Source organism: Rhinopithecus bieti, unplaced genomic scaffold (assembly GCF_001698545.2).
Source record: "Rhinopithecus bieti isolate Rb0 unplaced genomic scaffold, ASM169854v2 scaffold_16999, whole genome shotgun sequence".
In the NCBI taxonomy this organism is placed as follows: Eukaryota; Metazoa; Chordata; class Mammalia; order Primates; family Cercopithecidae; genus Rhinopithecus; species Rhinopithecus bieti.
The window spans coordinates 2,257,341-2,281,928 of record NW_016808939.1 but is presented as its reverse complement, the minus strand read 5'-3'; the positions used below and the strand labels follow the sequence as shown (position 1 = coordinate 2,281,928).

General features: G+C 38.5%; 1 protein-coding gene across 1 annotated transcript in view; it reads right to left on the bottom strand.

The window, feature by feature from the left end:
• Positions 1-23,501, bottom strand: part of PALLD (palladin, cytoskeletal associated protein) — a 430,541-nt gene extending 407,040 nt beyond the window's left edge. The window contains 1 exon segment of the mRNA XM_017887895.1: positions 22,579-23,501. Within this exon segment, the coding sequence (XP_017743384.1) occupies positions 22,579-23,486 (908 nt within the window). The 5' untranslated portion in view covers positions 23,487-23,501.
• Positions 23,502-24,588: the final 1,087 nt, after the last annotated feature.

Sequence of the window (24,588 nt, the reverse complement as noted above, 5' to 3'; positions counted from 1 at the left end):
CCTGTAAGACTAATTTTTGGAAACCTGCCATTGATATATCTACCTTATTTCATTTTAAGAATAATGGTTAAGAATTCTGAACTTTTATAGATTTTTGATATAGATAGCATAAAGGAGGACTATTGGTCAGATATTTGTAGAGGTGGCTATAGTTCCCTTTATTTGCCTAAACTTGCTGAGTTTCTTAATAGGGGTGCAATGGGTATTCAAATGGAACAGTTCTCACCGTGGTGGCTTCAGTATTGCAAGGTGTTAAACACCCCATCCTACTAAATGCCACAATCACTTTTCAGCCATTGTGATACCCATCATATGATAACTCTGCACTTTTCCAACCTCTTCTTGGAAAGCGGTATACGCATACACCCCTGAAGTCTTCCCCTAGCCCCAGCCACCACCACATAAGAACCACTGGCCTAGGATGTGTGGGTTCAGTTATCTGAATCTCAATTACAGAAAATTAATAGAGCTTCTGATAGTAGAAGGTGAACCCAATTAAGAATTAAGAAATGTAGACTGTAGTTTGAATACTGAATCTTTTGGAAAATCATTGAATTATCTGAAGCTCAGTTTACTCATCTATTAAGTGGTAATCCACCCTCTCTCCCATTTAAGCCACTTAATTCCTGTGAAAATCAAGAGATCTTATGTACCTTAAAATACTTTAAAAAGGGTAAAGACCTATATAAGGAAATAATATAGTCATTCCTCCGTATCTGTGGGGGAGTGGTTCCAGGACCTCCCTTGGATACCAAAATTCAGAGATGCTCAAGTTCCTGATATAAAATAATGTAGTATTTACATAAAACCTTATGTACATCCTCCAGTATACCTTAAATCACCTCCAGATTACTCAAAATACCTAATATGATATGACTGCTATGTAAATAGTTGCTACACTGTATTATTAAGGAATAATCACAAGAAAAAAGGTCTGTAAATGTTCAGTACAGACACTATTTTTTTTCAAATATTTTCAATCTGAGGTTGGTTGAATCCACAGATGCAGATATGGAGGTTGTATTCGGAGTAATCCTCAGTAGTCATTTTCTTTGGGTAATGTGATAAATGACAGCCAATTACTATGAGATAACCTATTATGTACACTGTTCTAGTAGCTATAGAGGATTCAAAGGAGAATAAGACAGAATTGGTGCCCCTGTGGCTGTCATGATTACAGAGGGAAAGATACAATGTATGTGGTTGAAAAGATGACAGTATGGAGGTAATAAATGATTAGAAGCAGACATGGGCTATTAGCAATATGTACTGGAGAAGTTCAGAAGAGAAAATGTGTTCAATGGAAGATACAAAAGCCAAAAATGATGAAGGAACCACTTCCCCTATTATACCATTTGAAATGAATAGTTCCCTTTCATCATAATACATATTAGAAAAGTATCAATCTTCTCTATATGCATATTTTATAGGTCATAGATCTTGAGAATATAAATGATTAACACTTTCTTCTGTGGGAAATATTATCAGATAACAATTCATTTCCCTAATAAGGCAGACAAGAAATAATTGAAGGTCAAGGAGGTATTAGCCTCATAGTGCCACTGTTAATATGTCCTCTGACTGACTCTCAGATGAACACATTTGCTACCGGTGTTTTTGTCTTCCTTGTCTGGTCTCTGGCTGTGATCTTCCTCCTGGTGGCTTTGGTCTCACCTCTGTGTCCTGACTTCAGCCCGTCTTTTCCTTGAACTTGGTATTCCTGGTTCAGGAATTGACCTCAGCTTGGAATTCTGGAGACTCATCTCTAAGGGGTGGACTCCTTGACTCCATGTTTTCTCCAGAAATCTAGATAAAGTGCAACCTTGCAAGAGGTCTTCTACTTTTGCCTTGCTTAATTTGTTAAAAGCCCCTTCGTAACGAAGAGATGCCCATATGAGAACAGCCTAATGGACCATAGTATTATACAAGATTATTGGGCCATTCAAATATTTATTAACCTGAAATTCCTGAAGAAGAGATGACATTGTTAGTTGTCAAACTTGCATTTCAATTCTTCCTTCTTGTCTTCCTCAATGTGGCAAATCCTTCTCCTTTTTGGAGAAAATGTCCTCCTCTAGCTGTGACATTGATCTCTCCAGATCCTCCTTTCTCTATGAACACTCCTTCTCCTATGGCACTGGCTTCTCTTCCCTCAGCTTCCCCTAGTGCAGGCTCTCCACATGGATCTGTCATGAGTCCTTTTCTTTCTTGTCTGCTCACCCCACGGCCCAGCTGTCTCTCCAGTCAACATCTCTCCCAAGCTCCAGCCCCCATTTCAGACCACAGGCAAGACCCTTTATATGAATGCTCTTCCTATACCTCAGACTCAAGTCTGTAGTGTAAACATTGTATGGACTTCTCCCTAACATCTGACAGAAATCTATCCCTCCTTTGGTCTTTCTCATCTGGATGGCATAATTGTGTATCTAGTCATCTAGTCACTCAGACTTGTAGGAATCACCTTTATTGTTTTTCTCCTTTATTCTTGATTTCAATAACTCACCAAATCATGAAAAATATCTTCAAAACATTCCTTGATTCAGGTCCCTCATTTCTATTACTGTAGGTTCTTCCCCTCTCAGTTTCTCGCCAGTGACTGTTATAACAACATTCTAATTGAGGTAACAGCGTCTAGTCTCTTTGCCTTCTAATTAATTCTGTCCATGGATAGAATTAATTAGAAGGGAAAGAGATTTTTAAAAGAATTTAGTTATAAAAGTAATAAAAGATGACCTTACAAATTAAAACAGCAGCAAGGTGGAAAGTAAAAAGCGAGTCTTCTCCCTCAACTCCCAAAGGTTTGATGTATATTTTTCCAGATGTCTTTCTAAAACATATACACACAAATATGCTTTGCATTATTGTCCTCAAGGGTTTTAGTGCTTCTGGTGAAATGTCAGGTGTTAGTCTGATTCTTCATTTTGGGTAACGTATTTTAACTCTTTAGAAGCTTTTAGAATTGTCTCTTCATCTTGAAATTGCATCAAGAGCTTTATTACTTTTTAAACATCTATCCTGCCCAATGCTTGATTGATGTGTCTTTCAATCAATCAGAAGGTTCCTGTATTTCTTCAGCAAAAGCTAATTTTCTTCTAATATTTCTTTCAATGGTTTCCCTTTCTTTCATTATCTTTGATTTCTTTTTATGGAATTCTACTGAATGCACCTTGGCCTCCGTGAATCTCCCTCAAGTCTCTATCCTTTTCCCCTATTTATGATGTCTTTTCCTGTGTGATCTACATTTTAAGAAATGTAATTTTTTCATCTACAAGATAATTATCTTTATCCTCTGATTTTCAGATAATCCTCTGAAATTTTACTTACATAATTCTATCCTAATTTTATTATGTCCTACTTCTTCCCAAAACAATATAGTGTTATTTTTATTGATGTTGTATTTTTCTATTGTTACCTGGGATTTGAAAATCTTCTCTTCTAAAATTTTTTCTTGAGATACCTCAGCTTATTCTTGGATTGGTCCTATTTGTTCATTTTGGTGGAGACAGAGAAACCAAGTTCTTGTTTTCCTGTAATACCTGGCTATTCTGATAGTTAGACTATGTTTACGAATGAAGACTTAGGAGGACTGGTATAAGTAATGTGCTATGTTTCCTATGAAGTAGGGAAGATCTTATTTCCCTGTAGGGAATAAGAGTAGGGCTTTTGGAGAACGAGATCATATCCCTTGCAGGGATGTGCATGGAGCTGGAGGCGGTTATCCTTAGCAAACTAGCACAGGAACAGAAAACCAAATACTGCACATTCTCACTTATAAGTGGGAGCTAAATGATAAAAACACATGGACACATAGCCGGGAACAACAGATACTGGGGCCTACCAGTGGGTGAAGGATGGGAGGAGGCAGAGGATCAGGAAAAATAACTAATGGGTACTAGGCTTAATACCTGGGTGCTGAAATAATCTGTACAGCAAAGCCCCAAGACACAAGTTTACCTGTGTAACAAATCTGCACTTGTACTCCTGAACTTAAAGGTTAAAAGAAAATAAGAGAAGTAAAAATCTTACAAAAAAAAAAAAAGGGCTTTTGGAAGATTCCCCCTTCCCCTATAAAACTCCAACCCCTCAATTGCCAAAGCAGGAAAAGATTTACTTCAGAGATAGAGTGGTTCTCTGTTTAACATGACCTCTGTAGGGCGGCTGTTTTTGTTGACCTGGTGGCCAAGACCTTACGAAGACAGTGTTTTTACCTACATTGTATCTTCATTGTAGTAGCATCAAGGTGAGGGAGGGTTTTTCTATCAGCATTGGTGATTTTTCAGGGAGTATTCCTTAAGCATGCATGGCCTGACTTTTTTGGTTCACTGTATAAGCTTCACTTCCTGAGTTTCTTAGGCCGATCTTCTTCTGTCATGGGGACAGAAGGTATGTGAATGGTATCACTTAGTGTCCACTGTTAGTCATTCACACCTGCCGAGTTTTCAGCTTTGCTCTCGTCTGGAGTGCTGGATACTGAGTGATAATGGGATTGGGGTGTTATATCACTCCTCTGCTTCAGGATGAATTCCATCTTTACCTGGGATATCCTGTCCAAAAATTTGAAGGCAGCCTTCTCTGTAATTTGTTCAGGCAAAATAATCATAATGTTCTGGGTATAACCATCCATTTCAGATTGATCATCATCAGCTTAAAATTTATAGCTAGTCTACTTAAGCAATTTTTTTTTGTTACTCCAAAGCAGTCTTATTACCATTCTGAAACAAATAGTAGAAAAAGGGGGAAAAATCGCCACATGGTCCCACAGTTATATATATTCACACATACATAATCAAGAAATCTTACTACTGTAAGCAATCCATAATAATATCATAACATTATTATTTTCCAGGCCTTTTTATTCATGCCTTGAATTAGGGGTATTTGACAAAAGGGTGAATATTTTTAAAGTATGCTCTGTAATTTGCACAAATACTTCTTCCAGAGACTGGATTCTCTATTGGGAATATCTAGGTATCAGATGGTGCCAAGACTTCAGAGGAGGGGGACATTCCCTGTTTATTAGAGGGAAGAGAATCTGGAGCTTCTACAGTAATCCAGGTTAGAGAAAGCTGAGAAGAAAGCACGGTTTGGAGAGAGAGGTGAATAGTGGTCATTGATGGTTATCGGAGAATGTGAATGTCTTAAAATGATATTTAGCTTTCCAGATGATCTGCCTTCTTGGCTCACTTACAGATTGTGGGCTTTCCTGTGATGTAAGTTCCTCATCTGTCTCCTTTTACACCATCTTCTGTGAAGTTTATTCGGCTCATAAATGTGAATAAAAAATTGTTAAATGTGACCTCAAAGAGACGGTGCACTTTCACATCTGAGTCCACTCAATGCATCACAGAAGCAGCACATGCAGCAACAGGAGTCCAATAGGTGAGAAAAGATATGGAAGACATGCTTTGAACTTTCACAAACCATAAAATTGGTGAGGGGAGGAGCCAATTATATCAATATTGTGAGAGGCAGGAACTTCCCGTTGCAGGTGTCTATCACTCTCCTGCAGTTCTAGGTTTATTGAAGGGATGGATTGAGTCTTTGTACCCTCCAATACCCAACAGAGCTTTACCCTCAAGGAGTGTTTTATAAATGTCCATCACATGCATAACATATTCCAAATGCATGTAATGGACATCAATAACAAGATGAGAGAATAAGGGCAGAGGCCTTATCTGCAAATAAATATTTTGTTTAATGAGAAGGTTGAGATTGTTGGCTAAAATATCAGACTTCCAGATTTTGAGAGCTTAACTATCTTCCTTTATTACCAATTGCAGTAGATAAATTAGAGTTAGCTGTTGTTACTCCATTTCTATCAAACTATATTCAGTCACTATTCTGGAGAGTAAATCCTCAAATACTTCTTCTAATTCTTCTCAGTATGTAATTGTCCTTCTTCTAATTCTTTACAGTATGTAATTGTCCTTCTTCTAATTCTTTACAGTATGTAATTGTTCTAACAGAGAACCAGAGGGCCATAGTAATAATGAAATATAAAATATTGTTAAATGTGCACCATTTAGAGTCGTGGGAAACCTTGTTGAGAAACATAAAATTAGTTTGACGTTTACACACACTGTACAGGGGCTGGGTTTCATTAAAATGAAAATAAACATGTAAGCCAATATTTTAGATGAAGAAGGTATATGCTTTGCTTTAGTTGCAACAATTCTTTATTTATTTTCATTTAGCCTGGTTTTATTTTAAAACAAAAGTATCAATACTTAGTCATTTTGTCTGTAATTATTTGATTTAAAATTATAACAGCTTTATTTGATTTTGTAATTGTCTTTTGTCTGCTGAGAACTCCCACTACAGAAGCCATGGTTGAGTTGGATCTTAGATAGTTTTCGGTAATAAAATGTTTCAAAAAACATTTTTATATTAAATGATTGTTCTTAGGTTTTAATAAAACAGATGTAAGTTAAACATAATGATTTACCAGATTCATTTTTTTGGTGGGAAAACTAGCTGAAGGCTTTCCATCGTCATGTGCTAATGCAGTTCAGTGAGAGCCTGGGGAGGCCATGCCCTTCTTAATTGTGTACCATTCTCCTCCTTCACCTGGCTCCCTGCCCTTGCACTCATACTATGCTGCAGGTTGCATGACGGAGGCAGGGAGTCAGATTTTGAAGAGCAAAACACATTTTTTTTTTTCTTGAGACAGAGTTTGGCTCTGTTGCTCAGGCTGGAGTGCATTGGCACAATCTCAGCTCTCTGCAACATCCACCTCCTGGTTCAAGCAATTCTCTTGCCTTAGTCTCCAGAGTAGCTGGGATTACAGGCATGTGCCACCTTGCCCAGCTAATTTTTTTGTATTTTTAGTAGAGGTGAGGTTTCGCTTGGTTGGCCGACTCCTGGCCTCCAGTGATCCACCAGCCCCAGCCTCCCAAAGTGCTGGGATTACAGATGTGAGCCACCATGCCTGGCCCAAAGCATAATTCTTAATGGCACACCTGGTTCTTATATTAGTTACTTCCTCCTTTCCATTGATTTGGATTCCTTTCTACCTTCCTTTTGGCGTGACTCCTAATTCAAACTCTAACCCTGTTGTGTCACAGTCCTCATCCAAACTCCATGATATTCTGTATTCTTTATTCTCATTAGAGTTTGCTCATTCCAGGATAACAGACGTGAAAAAAATGCCTGAGTTCCCCTGTGGTAGCCAGTCTTCAAATAGACTAGTAAGTGAGAGAAAATAATAAATTGTTTTGAGCCATTAAGTTCTGGAGTGGTTTGTTATGTACCATTAAATAACTCAAGCACCACTTCAAATGTATGAATCACTCATGGTTACAAATTCCACCAAAGAGCCAACTTTTGGTGTTAATAATCCCAGACACATTACTATCGGGTTATGTCTTTGGGTAGTTTGCCTACCTCTCTGAGTCTCAGTTTTCTCACATTTAAAACTTGTAATAACAGAGCCTACCCTACAGAGCTTGCGAGAGAACTGGATGAGAGACAGTATACAAAGTCCTTTGTAAAAAATGCCAGACACATGTAGCACTCCATTAGTGTTAGTCATTGCATTTCTCATTGACAGAGAATGAATGAATGAGAAAATTCCACTTACAACATCTAATGTCTTTTTGGACTTTCATATCAATGTGATTCTTTTACTAAGTTATAGAATTGGAGTTGAAGTTTACTTAAAAAGTCTAAAAGCAAAACAGCGAGAAGTAATAGGGAATATAGAGCTGGAAAAGTAATTTTGAAGCTGTGTAACTTGCCTGTGAGTAATCCTTAGCAATTTCAGAGGAAAACATTTCAGGAATTGCTTGTGTCACCATATCTGCATAATAATTATGGATCATTGCCATTTTAGGTATGGGCAATCAGGAGGAGGATGTAGCAGTTGTGGTCCCAGCTAGAAAGAGTGGGCACACTAAAACCCAAACAACACAAGGAGGGCTTCATGAAAAGATTAGATCTGAAGGTGTCCTCAGGGTATGAGGAAACCACAGGGATAAGGCATCACCTGGGGACTACAAAGCAGAATTGCCACCACCCCTAACCCTAAAGGAACAGAGAGTGGATGCACTTTCCTGAACACAGGGAAGTTTGTGTTGAGTGGAGACCTTCATTTGACTTGGAGGACCAAAGCAAACCCACAGGAGGAAGATGGGACACTAAGTACCTTGAGTTCCTCTCTTTCTTCCTTCTGATCTGCCAGGGCTCTCCAGGACTTCGCCCAACCAGAATCCTGAAGGAGTTTGTTCTAGTCTACACGGATCAGCCACTCAGGGCAAGACAGTGGGGTGGAGAAGAGTGGGAAGAGGAGGATCTGTCAGGGTCTATGGAAGATGATGAGCTAGAGGATAATGGAGCAGAAGTAGTAAGGGCAGACTTATGATCCTAATATTTAAAGACTTATATTTTAATAATCTTAACATAGTTCTGTGGCAGCTTAAACCAAAGGAATATTTAAGTTTCTTTTCTGATCTATGAAGAAAGCCTTTGTGAAGATGTACAGAACCCCAAAGAGGTTACTGTCTTTATTTCCTTTTGTATCCTACTCAAAGTCATAAGGAAGTAATGCCATGAGCATGACTCTTTTTTTTTTTGGCCCAGGCTGGAGTGCAGTGGTGCGATCTCGGCTCACCGCAGTCTCTGCCTCTCGGGTTCAAGTGATTCTCCTGCCTCAGCCTCCTGAGTAGCTGGGATTATAGGTATGTGCCACCATGCCCGGCTAATTTTGTATTTTCAGTAGAGACAGCATTTCTCCATGTTGGTCAGGCTGGTCTTGAACTCCTGACCTCAGGTGATCTGCCGGCCTCAGCCCCCCAACATGCTGGGACCACGACTCTTCAACAATGACTCTTGTCACCTTGAGAGGATTGCTGTCGCATACATGTTTGTTATTGTGAGAACACACAATTTTTCACAGAGAGCCGAGGCAAATGCCATGAGTAGCTGGCAAAGGAGGAGACTGTTGCATATTAATTTCATTCCCTGTGAGGTCTGATCTGGAACCATTTGGGATATGGATGTTGTAATGGTCTCTAGCACTCAACTAGCACCAGCTCTGCCTTTTCTCATTGCTTCTTGGAACTGTTCCTCATGCCATCTGCTTCTAATCCTTCACCTTGTCTCTTTCAGATTCCCTTTCTGGAGCCTTCATTTGCTTCTCTTAATTTTTTTTTTTTTAACCCCTGGCTTCAAGCTTGCTTCCTGCTCTGATCACTAGGATCCACTTACTCTATTTGACTGACAAAATTATCCATATAGGTGAGGCTGTGAGAAAACACTCCAGGTGCTAAGAGCCTTGGGTAATTTCTAACACTTGCCCCCCCCATCATCCATTGGCTTTAAGCACAGATGATGAGTACAGGTGTAGCATTGTGTTTCCATGATGAAAGGAAAACTAAATTGTGTTTCTATAGACCTACCTGAGGATACGAAGACCTCCTGGCAGAAAGTGAGGCAAGAGGACAACAGATATCATTAAATATGGGGAGTGAAAAAGGACTGATTTGCAATGTGGATGTGAGAGAGAGAATATGAACCCAATTCCTCTTTCATTTTGGATCATAATTTGCTTCAATTCCATGGATGTGAGAAAATTTAACATTTCAACCAGAACAAACTGTAATGAAAGACAGGTTTTGGCTGGGTTTGATCTTTTTCTGATTTGTCAAAATCCAAAGATCGAAATCTGAAAGCCAGAAAACCATCCAAAGGCAAAGAGAAGAAACACATGTGTGGCAGTTCAGAACTTGAAGATGACCCCATGAAGGGTCAAGAAACTGCTGAGACCAATTCTGAATTGCAGGTAGCTAAGAGCTAGCCTCATGTTCCAAAAAAAACCATGGTTCTTGAGATGTGTATTGGAAGCCGAACTCTATACTGGAAGGCAGGGGCTGCTCCTAGGCCATGTTAGAAGACACAGCTTCCAACTCCAAAGAGCTAAAGCCATTTTACATAGTACACTGGATGAACAAATGTTAAGATTTTAAGATTTGCAGGTGAAAGGGACTAGATCAGTATAAAATTTTAAAATTGGCAACATCAGTGTTATGGTATACATTATATATTATACGGTATATAATTATCTGTTGCATATTACACAGTGGTAGTAAAGTTACTTTGATTTGTAATAGGATAGAAACAGCTTGTTAATGGATTCATCATTTTACCTGCATTCTAAATCCTAGTAGGATTTAGAAAATAAAATACAATCCAAACACAATAGCTCTCATACTAGAGTAATTCTTCTAGTCCTTCTGTGGAATATCTTGTTTAAACTATTACTAAGAGTGATAGTATATTTAATTTGAGGTATAACATTGGCATTTTCCATTAACAAATAGTAAAACAAATGGGGCGCTTACAATGTATGTGCCAATCCCCTCCAATTAAAAATTTCTCCCAATTGCTGGTATCTAGGATGAAAATGAATTGGTCAAGATATTTGCAGAGCTGAGTGTGTACAATGGGGCAGCACAGATGTTCAGTCAGTGAAACTGACCCCAAACTGAGGCACATCATCCTTCGTCTGCACACCTAACACCTAGATTCACTATACCATGTGGCCCCCTGATGAATTTTACTGTGGGCTGAAGAATCTCATTTTGATGTGCTCATTGACTTTTCCTGCAGTGACAACAGTCTCTCGTTCCAAAGTTAATTTGATTTCTTCAGTCTTCATGCTTCCCTCTTATTAATTCCCTGTTCAAAGTTAAAATTATTTATTTCATAAAAAAATCTTGCTGAATTGTGTTTTGCAATAGTCTTTTGTAGAAAAGGTATATCAGAAGTCACTTGTACTAAAGTGTGGTTGGGGCCCTTTCTTCCTTGATTTTAGGCAGCAATGCTGTGTCCTCTGACTTGGCATATGGAAGAATTCCATGTTTCAGGATTCTGGCCAACATATGCCAACACATTCTTAATTGGAATGCTGGCAGCTAAACATAAGGATTAAATAGTACTATAACGGATTGCAAATCATATCTGTTATATTCTGCTTGGGATCAGTGCTCTGTTTATAAGAGAAAGAGAGAAACCCATCAAAATGGCTTTGATAGAGGAGGCACTGTAGCTCAGGCCCTCACAAGTTGCATCAAGGAAGGTTGTTGTTATGAGTAAAGATGCTGGCTCTTCTTCATGTGACACCTCAAAGTGGGCTGGGAATGTATACAGCACAGTTTTCTCATGAGGACCACTAAAGAATCAATCGTGGCTCTTTTCTTTTTTAAGATTTCTTAACATTGTCTGGGGGCAATGGAAGGAAGCCATTCACGAGGTTTGCTTTTAGAGAACTGCTCAGTATCTATGGTGGTGTTTCTGATGGTCAGGAGGACTCACCCAAACTCCATTGAGATAGATCTTGAGAAGGCTGTGGCAGTAGAGTATAGCAGTTAAAATGTACTGATTCGTTAATGCTCAAGGGGAGGGATACTTCATTTTCTATGATGATGTGATTATTACACACTGCATACTTGTATCAAAAACTCTCGTGTACCCCATATATACATATGCCTACTATGTAGCCATAAAAATTAGAAACAAAAGAGTACAGACCCAGGAGCCAGTTTGTCTCAGTGTGAATTCCATCCCTACCAGTAACAGGACAATTGGGGAGTTTTGCTAAACTATTCATATCTTAGTATGTTATTTTTCAAATGGAGACAACAAATTTGTAATTCACTGAATCTAACATGCAATCACCACAAGATACCATTATTTTAGGAACCGCTAATAAAGAAACAGCACATAGTACTGACCAAGTAAATAATTAAACTGACAATTCTGACCAAATTTGTATGTGGACAAGCAATGCAACCACAAAATGAGTCATCTGACATCTGTTATAAGTATGTCCTTTTCTATAAGGAGTTCTGATTACAAAGATGTTAAACTGAAACATCTTCTGTCTCATCTCCCTAGATGTCAACAACTGTGTATCTGTTGCATTCTCTATGCACTAACACAATTAGAACATTCTCTGTCAAAGCAGTGGTCTGTAACGTCTGTATCATGGTGAAAATTATTTTGAAGATCTTTCTGACTTTAAAAGAACCATTCATCTTCAGATGAGAGTTTTCTTTGCATGTCTCCCTCCTTCCTCCCTCCCGCCTCCCTCCTCTCCCCCGACTCCCCTCCCCTCTCCTCCCCTCCCTCCCCTCCTCTTTCTCCTCCTTCTCAAAGATTCTCCTCTGTTACTTGGAAATTCATTTCCCTAGACTTGCTTTCAATTTCACTAGAAATACTCACCATTTTCAGCAACCAAGGCTAAAAGCTGTCATCTTAGGAAAAAGTCCTTATTCCCTAGGGTATTTTTATTTACATTTTTTGGACCACAACATGTGGATCATATAAACAGTGACTGGAAGCTTGTTTCTGTGGCCTAATTTACCATACGCTGTTATATGGAACTAGACTTCACCATTGGAACTCATAACTGAGAGAACAAAGTTAGTTTTCACTTACAATTAGTATTATTTTTGGCCACGAAAAGCTTTTGATTGGATTTCTCTATCAGTGTTCAGGAGACCAGTAGTTTAGTCCTATTTCAGCAGATATCCAATAGGATACTATTTCTTGGCTCCAATCAACTGAAATTAAATAGGAAGGAACCATTTCTATTGTTGTACATCATTCGAACACCAACTGGTAGAACTATTTTGCATCTTGGTCAGCACAGTAAGCTATATCAAGTTTCATACTTAAAATTGTATTTGCTACAGTTGTTTTTATAAAGTAACTCCAAAACGTCAAAAGAATGCAATGTCTAAATGGAGTCCTTGAATTGCTGTAATTATGCTTAAGCAGATTCAGTGATCCATGAGGAGGTACGGCCCCAAGGCAAATGAAGAAACATGTTGAAAAGTACTTAAAATAGACTCTGCAGAAAAGATTTGAGACATTGAGTAGTTTTCACTGTGAAGGTATCAAACTTCAGGGTCAAATTCTTTCAAAACAACTATTTGATACTGGTTTGCATACTAGTAAATTAAACTTCCAAAAAGCACATCCTTTTCCTTTTGAGAGCTTTACAGCATGGTATAATACTTAGTAAGAAAATGCAAAATAAAAGGTCGATTTATCTAGCTGAGGAAAAGCCTGCATTTGTTACTTAAATTATTTTAGATTTTCTTCCTGCTGAAATTATTGAAATACAAAATAAGGAGTGGCTAAAGTGTTGGGGAACCACTTTCAATTAACTCTAGCAAATGTTTAGCAAGTGTTAACAAAGCAAACTGAGGGAAATTGCTAAACAATTTCAAAAGCAGCAAGAAAACAATAGTCAAAGAGACTTTATTTTTGGAGGCCGTTCTAAACCGACAGTAATCCATAGTACGCTAACCTTCATAGCTTCTAGATTTAGAGAGGATGGGGAGATAATTAGTTGTATGAAGGAAGAGTAGAGATGGAAACAAATCACTTTTCTTTGGCTTTGATCCCATACCCTGTAGCAGTGAAGGAACGGAAGGTCAAGTGAGGTAAAAATTTATAAAAAATAGTATGTTATACGGAGACCAAGGGAACGTATCCCACTACTCCATGGCAGCCTTGGTGATGATTCTGACTCTGAGATACAAATCTAGGACTCAACACATAGTTAAAAGCAACTTTCAAGATGTATTGTATTTCTGATAAATCATTTGTTTATTTTATGCTGTTGAAGTGTTCCATCTCCATAGGCTCTATGTCATTGTGAATACTTAGTAGTATAAAAGAGAATGGCAGTCTGAAGATTTTAAAGAGAGGTTTTGAAACAGAGTCAGAGCTTTTTGAAAAGGTAGAGTGTAGGGAGTTTATACTAAGTCAATGACAATAAACAACAAAAGTAAACATTTTAATAAGTAACTTTTAAAATAATACATTATTAAGACACTACGATATGCTAATAGTTTCAAGCTCTTCCTCTGTGTTAATTGATTTAACATTCATAATTACCCTAGAGGTAGGTACTTCTATTATTTCCATTTTACCAACAAAGAAACTGAGGCACAGAAAGTTGAAATAACTTGCCACAGTGACCCAACTGATGTGTGATAGAGCCAGGAGTCACATTCTAGCTCTAGAACCTCTACTGTCAACCACTAAGCTCTTCTGATGCTTGTTTCACAAAGCCCTTTTAATTCCAAAGGGATTATCTGAAGAAGCTTCTTATATACAGGTGGTGGGTTTTTTTTGTTTTGTTTTTTGCCATCTGCGCAAGTAAAGTAGGTAGATGATACCATAATATATCTATGGCACAAGACTGACTACGTGCAATATTCTACTGAAACACCACAAATTAAAAGCAAAAGACATTAACAAAATCTCTACCTTTATTCTTCAGCTAAATTTATTTTGGTGTTTATTGTTTTCTTGCTAAATCCAGAAACTTGGCCATTAAGATATAAACTGATGCTACTGTCTAATTTAGCTACTGCTACTCATGACTAGATACTGATGACTGTCATAACCATTTCAAACTTCTAACTGTATAGTGATAGTCCACTTTTGCCTTGCATATCAGCCTTACTTCTTGGTTCGCTAAGATATCAGTGTGAGCAACATTGTCACAGCTTTATGCTTTTGTACAGCTGGAATGGGCTTTTCATAACATCATGGTGTCATGGGTTGACCAGAAGAGGTGATAAGGCAGTTGCTGCCACTCTGTAATATTCAAGTCATTAAACAAGAATTCTGTGCAACAAGGGCAATATTTCCTGGGCTTGCTGGATACTGAATTACTCCATTTCACTAAGGTCTGCAGAAATAGACTCAATATTCTCATTAATGATGGCCTTGCAGGTAACTACTGCAGAGGCATAGCTAGTTTACCTGCCTCAGCCTCCCAAGTAACTGGGACTACAGGTGCCTGCCACCATGCTCGGTAAATTTTTTGTATTTTTAGTAGACACTGGGTTTCACCATGTTAGCCAGGATGGTCTCGATCTCCTCACCTCGTGATCTGCCTGCGTTGGCCTCCCAAAGTGCTGGAATTACAGGCATGAGCCGCCATGCCTGGCCAAAGGTGCCATTCTCTTGTTGAATTTGTTTTGCTTTCTAGTTCATCAGCAATTTGGTGTTCTAGGGAATATTTATCGTCCTCTGCAAAATAGAAAGGCTTTCGTTTTTTCAATTCAATGTAAATACACAGAAAGAAAAAAAGGATTTAAAATGAATTAAGAAATAAAAGAATGAGAAAATAGGCAACTATAAAATTAGGTTTTGTTTTCTTATGGATTCTGCCCTAATGTGCTTGTTTCTATTGTCTAGGTATGTAGGTGGGAGGAGAGGCAGTTGGGTTGGTGAGATAGTGACAGGCAGCACTTGTTAATTTTCAAATTCCCTTTCACTAGTCCTAACCAGGTCCATAGTGTGTGTGTGTGTGTGTGTGCCTAATGCAGACTTTTTCCTTAAAAACAAGAAGCTCATATATAGATTTTCTAATTGCAGCAAATAAAGTAGATAGACTATACCATAAAAGATTCATGGCACAAGACTGAATACATATTCTACTGCAACACCATAAATTCAAAACAAAAAAAATTTGAAAAGCTCTAAAATATAACTAAAACAATCCCCAAAATTATATGGACAAATGGCTAAAAGCCAACCTATCCGATTCACAGTGCTTAACACCAAGGTATTTTCTGGATGGTTTTTATGGAGTAAATCATAGTATTCATTAGAAACTTTGCTGCTGAACTTAATGATACATCATAAGGATAGTAGATTAACATAAAAGTCAGTATTTTTCACTATTAAGTATTAAAATGATGTAGTTTATATCTGTGTCTCTACTACCTGCCTTAAGATATGAAACACTGCCAACATAGTTGACTCTCCACAAATCGCGTGCTTTATTTCAAAGGTTACTGCTGTCTGGAATTTAGTGTTCCTCATTCCCACACATTTCTCTATACTCCTACTACATCCGTAAGCCTGAAATAGTACTATTTTGCAAATGTAGTTTCATATGCAAACATCTGTCCATCTAGTTTATGTGTAAGTTTTTACAACTTTCTTTTCTTTGGTTGATTTTATGGTTGTGAGTTTCATATATCCTGATACATGCAGCTCTAGTTCATTTGTTGTGTGACTATATCACAATTTATCTGTTTTCTCTTTTATAAATATTTAGGTTCTTTCCAGTTTTCTGAGCACAAATTTATTGAGCACCTGTTACATGCCAGACACTGTTCTAGGCTCTGAGGACTCAAAAGTGAGTAAAACAGATAAAGTCCTTAACACCCAAGGATTTTATATTCTAGTGAAGGAAGAAAGACAACTACAAAAATTAAACAAAATGTACAGTGTATCATATGAGATCTATGGAGAAAAACAAGCAAGAGAGTGGAATAGAGAGTGGGGTAGGTAGGACCTTTCTTTTACATAGAGTATTTATAGGAGGCCATATGGTAAAGGTGATAGAGATATGAAGGGGATAAAGGATTTAATCCTGCAGATACCTGGGGAAAGAGATTTACAAACAGAGGGAGCAGAAAGTGCACAGGCCCCGGACAAGAACAAGCCTGGCGGTGTGATGGAGGTGCAGCCAAGAACCCCACTGTGGCTGGAGTGGACTAAGCTTGGGGAGTGACAAGAGGTGAAGTCAGAGAGATGAGGCCTGATTAGGATGTATAAGAACTATGGATTTTACTCAGACTGAGTGAGAAGCTCCTGGATGGTGTTTGGGCAGTGCTGTGATCATGATTTCATTACAAAGAATTACTCTGAGTGCTGTGTAGACTGTGATGTACAATAACGAAAGCAAGGAGATGGATTGGAAGGTAATGCAAATAACAAAGAGACAGATGATGGTGGCTTGATGTATAGCCTCATTTATGGAGGTGGGGTGAAGTGGTCAGATTTGGAGACATTAAAGGTGGTGCCAGCTGGATTTGGGGTGTGAGAAAAAGAGGGGTCAAGGATGACTTCAAGGGTTTTTTCTTGAAGAGCTGGAAGGAGAGTTGTGTTTTGTTGACATGGAGAAGATTTGGAAAGAGAAGGTTTTTGGAGGACAGGAGAATCAGAAGTTTAGTTTTGGACAAATTTGGTAAGACTATCAGACATCCAAATAGTGAGGTCAAGTAGGCAATTGTGTATTCTATAAAGGTTTAGTGTATGCACATCTTAAGTTAATTGTGTATCATAAAACAGTTCTTCAAACTGGTTATACCTATTTACATTTCATGTTGCAGTAACACCACATGTATTGTCAGGATTTTTTCATTTTGATAATCTGATGGTATTATCTGGTATTTCATTGTTGACTATATTCTTTAACAACAATACTCCTGGGCTAAGCCATCTGGATCTTCACTTTACAAGCACTGAATATTCATAAACTATTGGCTACTGGTGCTGTTGCTACATTTTCCAAAACCAAACCAGCCAAAAGATGGGAGATACCACATACTGATACCTTTAGTAAGAAAAGTAAATTGATGGCTTGTTTTACTTGCTGTTGTTTTTGAGGAGATGGAAATTTCTACAGACAGAATTACATAGATTTGATATGGCTAATCCTCTTGTTTTGGCTTTTGATGATGATCAAAGTCTTGCTGATGTAAACTAATTGGAGGCATTGGATATGCTGTGTTTTGATTATAAAAAGAAATAATTGTATTACTTCTAATTGTATATAGTAAATAAAACTTTACGAGGCTAACAATGATGACCTAGTAGGTATCTTATGATTAGATATGAGTAATTGTATTTAGACTATTACAGCACATTGCTGGATTCCAGTTTTACTATAAAAGTAGGGTGTTTAAAAGTGTTTTTTTTTTGGCATATGTACACATTTACCTTAATAACTTAATATAAAGATGTATTTGGACTACTTGTAGATAAAATGGGAATGCTTTGTTTTATTTGTAGTTATTTTCTGAAGAATAACTTTATTTGTAGTAATTTGATGGAGAATAACATAGTTTCTCCCCGTGTCCCAGTCCCTGTGTCTTGATCCTGCTGCCATGTTTTCCCATGGTGCATTCCCTGTACGTCAGCCTGGACTTTTCCAATGGCCAATTGCCAAGCTCCTTGGCACCACACTTCACTCACCTCCCCGTACAGCTGCCAACTACCCAACACTGAATGTTTCTACGCTGTCCCCACCTTAAAAAAATTTTTTTCTATTGATTGACCATTATTAACTTAATACAAAAAAAGGGAAGGATACCCATGAAGGGCTTTATTTTCTTTTTCCATATAGAAAGATACTGGAAAATTGCCAGGCTACCATTTTCTTTGAAGATATTTGGAATATGAATTCCAAGCGTAGATTTTTAAAGGTGGCTATTCCACTCTCTCCATTTCTGGAGGCTGTCAGTAAGCCATGCATAACTTCTCACACCGCAGTGACAGTGGCTAAGTCTTCTCATTAACAACTGCAGCACAGGATCAAGAATCCTAAGAGCTGGGTTATACTCCAGTCTCCATGACTAATGAATGATTTTTGTATCACTAGTAGTAGCATATCATTTCAGTTTTCGATTCCAGTCTCCTTACATTTAAATGGTTTAAAACATACAGTTGATAAAATATTTTTAAAGGTATAAATACTTTTAAAATAAATAAATAATACTTTTAAAATAAATACCTTTAAAATATAAGGCCTCCTTTTTATAATACCAGAGGTAATTCTGAACTAAAATTATTCACAAATTTTTTACCAACTCACAAAAGTCGAGTGGAGAGAACAGGGAAGGTGAGTGATGTCAGGGAACGGGTCGTTATGCTGTTTGGAAGGAGTATATGAGAATATGGAACATTTGAGCATAAGCAGAGAAAAAATGAATTCTCACTTGATTTCATTTAATGTAGTAATTCAAATTGTTAATACAATTTGCGTATCATGTGAATACTACCTCAATTGTATATAACTTCCGTTTTTATGCATACAGTTTTTTCTATCAGCTCTTTCTCTTGTTGGGATTTTGTTGGATATGTAAGAATAAAGGAGGAAAACATATTTTCAGTCCTGTTTGTAGTCATAACTGGTGTTCACACAGTGTGAGAGGGCGAAGTGGCTGTATATGAAGCACAAATGCCTTGCCTTGAAGTGACTGGCCTAGTTTTTGTTACTTCTTCCCTGAGCTGGGGCTACTTTATCCACATTTGTAAGGTTCATCATGCCAGCTTTCCAAAGCAAACAATCTCTATTGTTTAAGCTCCAGCTAGCTGCTTAGTAGCCCAGGCATGTTAACCTAGCAGTTGGTTTCCCTAATCTGGACCCAGTTTAGTCACTAAGATTCTGCTGTGTTGTTTTTGTCTTTCTGGAGCTATGGTCCTAACTTTCACTTGCTTAAACTCTTGCAAGGTAAAGTTTTCTCCCTGTGTTCCAGCTCCTGTATCTTGATCCTACTGTCTGCTGCCATGTTTTCCTGTGGTGCATTCCCTATAAGTCAGCCTGGACCTTTCCATTGGCCAAGTGCCAAGCTTTTTGGCACCATACCTCACTCACCTCCCAGTACAGCTGCCGACTACCCAACACTGAGGAGCGTCTCTGCTCTCACCAACCAGTGTCTCTTGGGCTTCTGCTTATGGCTTGCTTTAGATTCTCCTGACATCCCCTGCCTCTCCACACGTCTGTCAACTGCTTCTATGACCTCAGGAGATGGCCTGCCAATCAATAGGTCTGCCTAAGCTGCAGGTCCTAGGTCCTCTGGACTGATATAGTCTGAGCAAGGTTCTAAAATGCCCCATTGCAGGAAATCTTTAATAAAGGTTTTCTTCCTGATAGAAAATTTCCTTCAAAGATTGTCTCTTATGATTGTCGTATGTCTCATGTGGTCAAAAGAGCTCAATGTTCTTAGGCATCTGGTACACTTACAAATATGTGACAAGGAGGATCAAGATCTTTGCAACAGAAATTAAGAAAATTCAATGTGAATCTAAACTCCCTCTCAAACAAAACAAAACAACCCCAAAAAACTCTACAGGATACAAACATGACCAGCTAACTTTCAACAATGGAACATTTTATGAGACTTAATTATTCTGGAAGGGTGTAATTTGTCAACTTTGGACTTTCATAGACTGCAGGATAAGAGAAAACTAGTTAATAATACTGCAGACAGTAACGAAATTAAATTTTAGTTCTGCTACCCCCAAAGAGGCAGAAGTGTGAATTTGATGACCCCTAGAATCACCAAATGGTTAAGTGAATTTTAATACAGTCATTATGGTCTGCTCACTTGAATTAATCCTTCAATGCCAAATGTACTGCTTTCTGTCATTTTTTAAAAGGTTGTAGTATACTTTAAGGGTTATTTTGGAAGTAAATGTAGGTAGAACTATATGTAGTTTGAAAACCTGTGGAACTGTTTTGAGTGACATGAGAATGAATGTCTAATGAAAATTATTTGTTGGCAAGATTGGTAGGTTAAAAAATCTAAATAGAATCTGAAACATTCATTTCTATCAAAGGTAAAATGTAAAAAACAAATTCTTCATGTATATAAATAATCTACATAAATAACATATAAATGCAAAATTTAGAATGACATTTAATTAAATGAACACATTAAAAAGTTTTTTACTGCCCCCTGCTGTCAGTTTCTTAAAGAATTATAGTAACATTGCTGTAAAGCTGACTCAAGGTGAATTAGTTGAACAGATTGGTCGGGGGAAGAAATTGCCCACCTCTAATCACATCGCTTTTCAGCCAGTAATGCTAATGTTTACTTCATGTGTGTGCACAATGATATCAGATTAAGAAACCAACACTAGCAAAGCTTGTGTTAGTGAGCATAGGATCAGAGATACAGGGAAGTTTGTGATCTGCGAAATGCAATTAATAAGAAAGTACCAGTGTTTCAATACAATCTTTAGCCAGTGATGTCTACTTTACCATTTTTTCCAAATCAAATAATTTTAACTTTTTTTTTTTTTTTTTTTTTTGAGTCAGAGTCTCGCTGTGTCACCCAGGCTGAAGTGGAGTACAGTGGTGTGATCTTGGCTCACTGCAACCTCTGCCTCCCAGGTTCAAGTGATTCTCGTGCCTCAGCCTCTTGAGTAGCTGGAATTACAGGCACATGCCTCCATGCCCAACTAATTTTTTGTATTTTTAGTAGAGAGGGGGTTTCACCATGTTGGCCAGGCTGGTCTCGAACTCCTGGCCTCAGGTGATCCATCCACCTCGATCTCCCAAAGTGCTGAAATTACAGGCATGAGCCACTGCGCCCGGCCATTGAGTTAACTTTTTAAAATTTATGTAATTTAGGTAAAGCATTCTGCATGAATAAAAGCAAAACTTCCAAGATAAGTGAAGATTCATTATTTTTGTAATAAAATCCTGACTTGTTATGTTATTTTCATTTTGCCAAATACAATTAAGAAATGAGAAATAATGAAGATAATAGATAACACTAATGCAGCAGTTACTAGCTGCGAGGCACTGCTTTAATTTTCCCCCATGTACTATTTTATTTAATCATAAAACAGATTGATGTAGGTATTATTATACTTCCCATTTCACAGACGAAGAAACTGAGTCACAGAGGGGTAGAGTACCTTGACGAAGGTCCCACAGCTGGGCAATGGAATCATGACCGGAAACCCTGCAGGGGGACGCCAGGGTCTCTTTTCCCTTAACATCTTTGCACAGGGGAAGGTATACTCTCTACAATGAAGTCAGAAGAATGTATAGAAATTCTAATGAACATGGTGGTGTGAGTGCTTATTAACTCTAAGTGCATACTCCCTTCACTGTTATTTATTGCTGTCTCCGTGCTCTAGTGACCAGAGCCTGTGTAGGAATAACAGACAGACCTGGGGAGCTCCTGACTTGGTTTATCTTTCTTTCTTAGGAAAGTTCTGCCTTCCTTGTTTGCATCACATTGAAGGGGTGCGTGTGTGCTTTATGTTACTGAATATGTGCCGATTTAGTCCATGCCTGAGAGTGGATTATCCATTTGGGGGATAATTTTTGTTTGATTTTGTTTCTTGTGTATGAGAATCTTTTTTTTTTTTTTCCCTAAGCTTTATGTTCGGGGATACACGTGCAGGTTTGTTACATGGGTAAATTACATGTTGCAGGGCTGTGGCATACAGATTATTTTGTCACCCAGGTAATGAGATTAGTACCTGATAGGTAGATTTTTGATCCTCAGGCTCCTCCTACTCTCCCCCCTCAAGTAGGCCTCGATATTTATTTTCCCTTTTATGAGTTATTGGGGGCTAATCTGAAGGTAGGCCTCTACACACTTGTGCCTTTCGCTTCTGGATAGCTGCTAGTTTTAGCCATGCTTTCAACCATCTTTAGCAACTCATATTCAAATATACACACACTTTTCACAGTACTTCGAGTAAATCAGTTTCATATCTTAAGTGTGCCTAGTCCATACTAGTTCCACCGTCTTAGAGAACAAACTGTTTCCACTCCTCTCTGCCTGCTCAAGTCGTTTGCCGTCCCTCCATAGCACAGAGGGGGCATGACCACAGATATATCCACCCAGGGACAACTAGCACCACTCGTAGTGGTGATCCTGGGCTGCTGCTCTCCTTGCAAGTACTCTCCCTCAGTCTCCAGAGGGCTAATGACACAGGAAATCTTTCTTCCTCCCATATTAAAGTAACACCAAAGTCAACAAAATCAGTTGTTGTGCATAATAAAAAAATTCATACCTGACTCGAGGAGTGGGGTTTCCAGTGACTCTACACTCCAGATAAACTTGGCTCCCTTCTGCTACTTCTTGGCTCCTCAGCTTTTGGATGAATCGAGGTGCAGCTGGGAAGTGGAGGGCACTGTGGGGCTGTGGGTGAGACTTGCGGTTGCGTGGCACTGCCAGGTCCTGGTTGGCCTGGTAGCAATGCCTGGCCCCAGGGGACTTAACCTCTCTTTCTGTCTCCCCTTGGTCTTCCGTAGGGCTCTGGCTGGCTGAGGCACTCAGCAGGGCTGACGGCTGAGTTTTAGGAGACAGGTACCCACTGTCTGGTGACGAGGACTCCCCATTTGGGCTTCTGTTTCTTGGCTTTGCGGCTTCTCTAAATATGGATGTCAGCTCCTCAATTAAATTAGCCGCCTTGTCACACAGCTGGCTCTGGGGGCCAGCCTTTCCTTGATGTGGTGTTTTGGGCTTTATGTTTGTGTTGGGAGCTTTTACACCACGCTTTTCAGCCTTTCGGAGGTTCCGGATGTAGCTGGGCCTGGTGAGCAGGGGTGACATGGCAGGTTTCCTCTTTGAAACAGGTGAAGAGATAATCTTAGTTTGTTCTTCTGCCAGAGGCTGGACAGGTGTTGACCTGTTATCCTGCGGTCTCCCTGAGGTGTGTTCACCCAATTTGGTCTTATGGGAAGGGTTTTCATGGAAACTTGCAGGGGAAGTATTGAAAATCTGCGAGATCTCCTTTTCCGAGTCAAAATCTTCTGTTTCGGAGTCAGCTATGGCTCTCCGGGCCAGGTCAAGACTCTTGTTGATCTCTTCCTGGCTGAGGAAAGCAGAAAGGCCTGGGAAGAAGTCAGCATTCTTGCTTTCTTCCTGCATGTCTGAGAGGGAATCATAGAAGGACTCATGGGAGGAGGTCCCTGACATAGTTGAACAGTCTTCATGCACTCTGTGTCTGCTTTCAATAGGAAGACCAGAGGCAACGGCAACTGTTTTCTTATGCTCTGAAAGACAGCATAGAATGTCATTAGTAGCAATGATTTTTCCCCATTTTATCATAGAAGTTCTAAGTCACAAATTGAGAGAAACATTAAAGTGAATAAGTTTTCTTTATTCTACAAGTTGGAAGAAATATCAAGTATACTTGTGTTCATCATTTTATGATTTTAATACATGCCCTGTGAGTGCTATCAAATATCTCACTAAGCAGTATCAAATCATTCAAAAAGATGATGTGTGCAGTAGGCACTGTTAGTAGGATAGGGCTCACAGCCAGCCCCCCGCCCACCTTACTCAAACTCTAACTTGATTAATGTAATGAGATCAATAGAATGTTGATATTTTTAGTAAATCTGACTCTGATCATCTAACTCTAAACCACAAAATGCATTTTAAGGATTCCAGTTTTAATTTATGTATAGTTTTCAGTGAAATCTTTGAAACTATTGTCTCCAGTTGTGTTCATTCATAGTCATTCACTCAACAGTCCAATAGATGGTAGTAATCATTTATTATTACATTTCAGGTGCTAGAAGTACAGCTGTGCTGTATGCTAGGGATGGGCAAACTTTTCTGGGAAGTGCCAGATGGTAGATACTCTTGACTTTGTGAGCTGTCCAGTCTCTGTTATAATTACTCAACTCTGCATGAGCGTGAAACTAGCCATAGGTGATATGGAAATGAATGAGCATGACTGTGTGCCAATAAAACTTTATGGATACTCATATTTGAATTTTATATCATTTTAATGTGTTAAAACTATTATTATTTTGATATTTGATTTTTAAACAACAGCTTTTAAATGAGAAAAACATTCTTAGTTTGCTGGTCATATTAAAAAAAGGGGTTGGGATGGATTTGGCTCAGGGGCTGAAGTTTGCTGACCCTTGATCCAGACTTAACAACACAGTCATCATATTCAAGGAGTCAAAAGTTATGGGAGGTAGTAAAGTGGAGAAGACAGAGAAGATATTAAACAAATAATATATTAATAATATAAAATTTTGATAAGACTTTAAAGGAAAGTGAG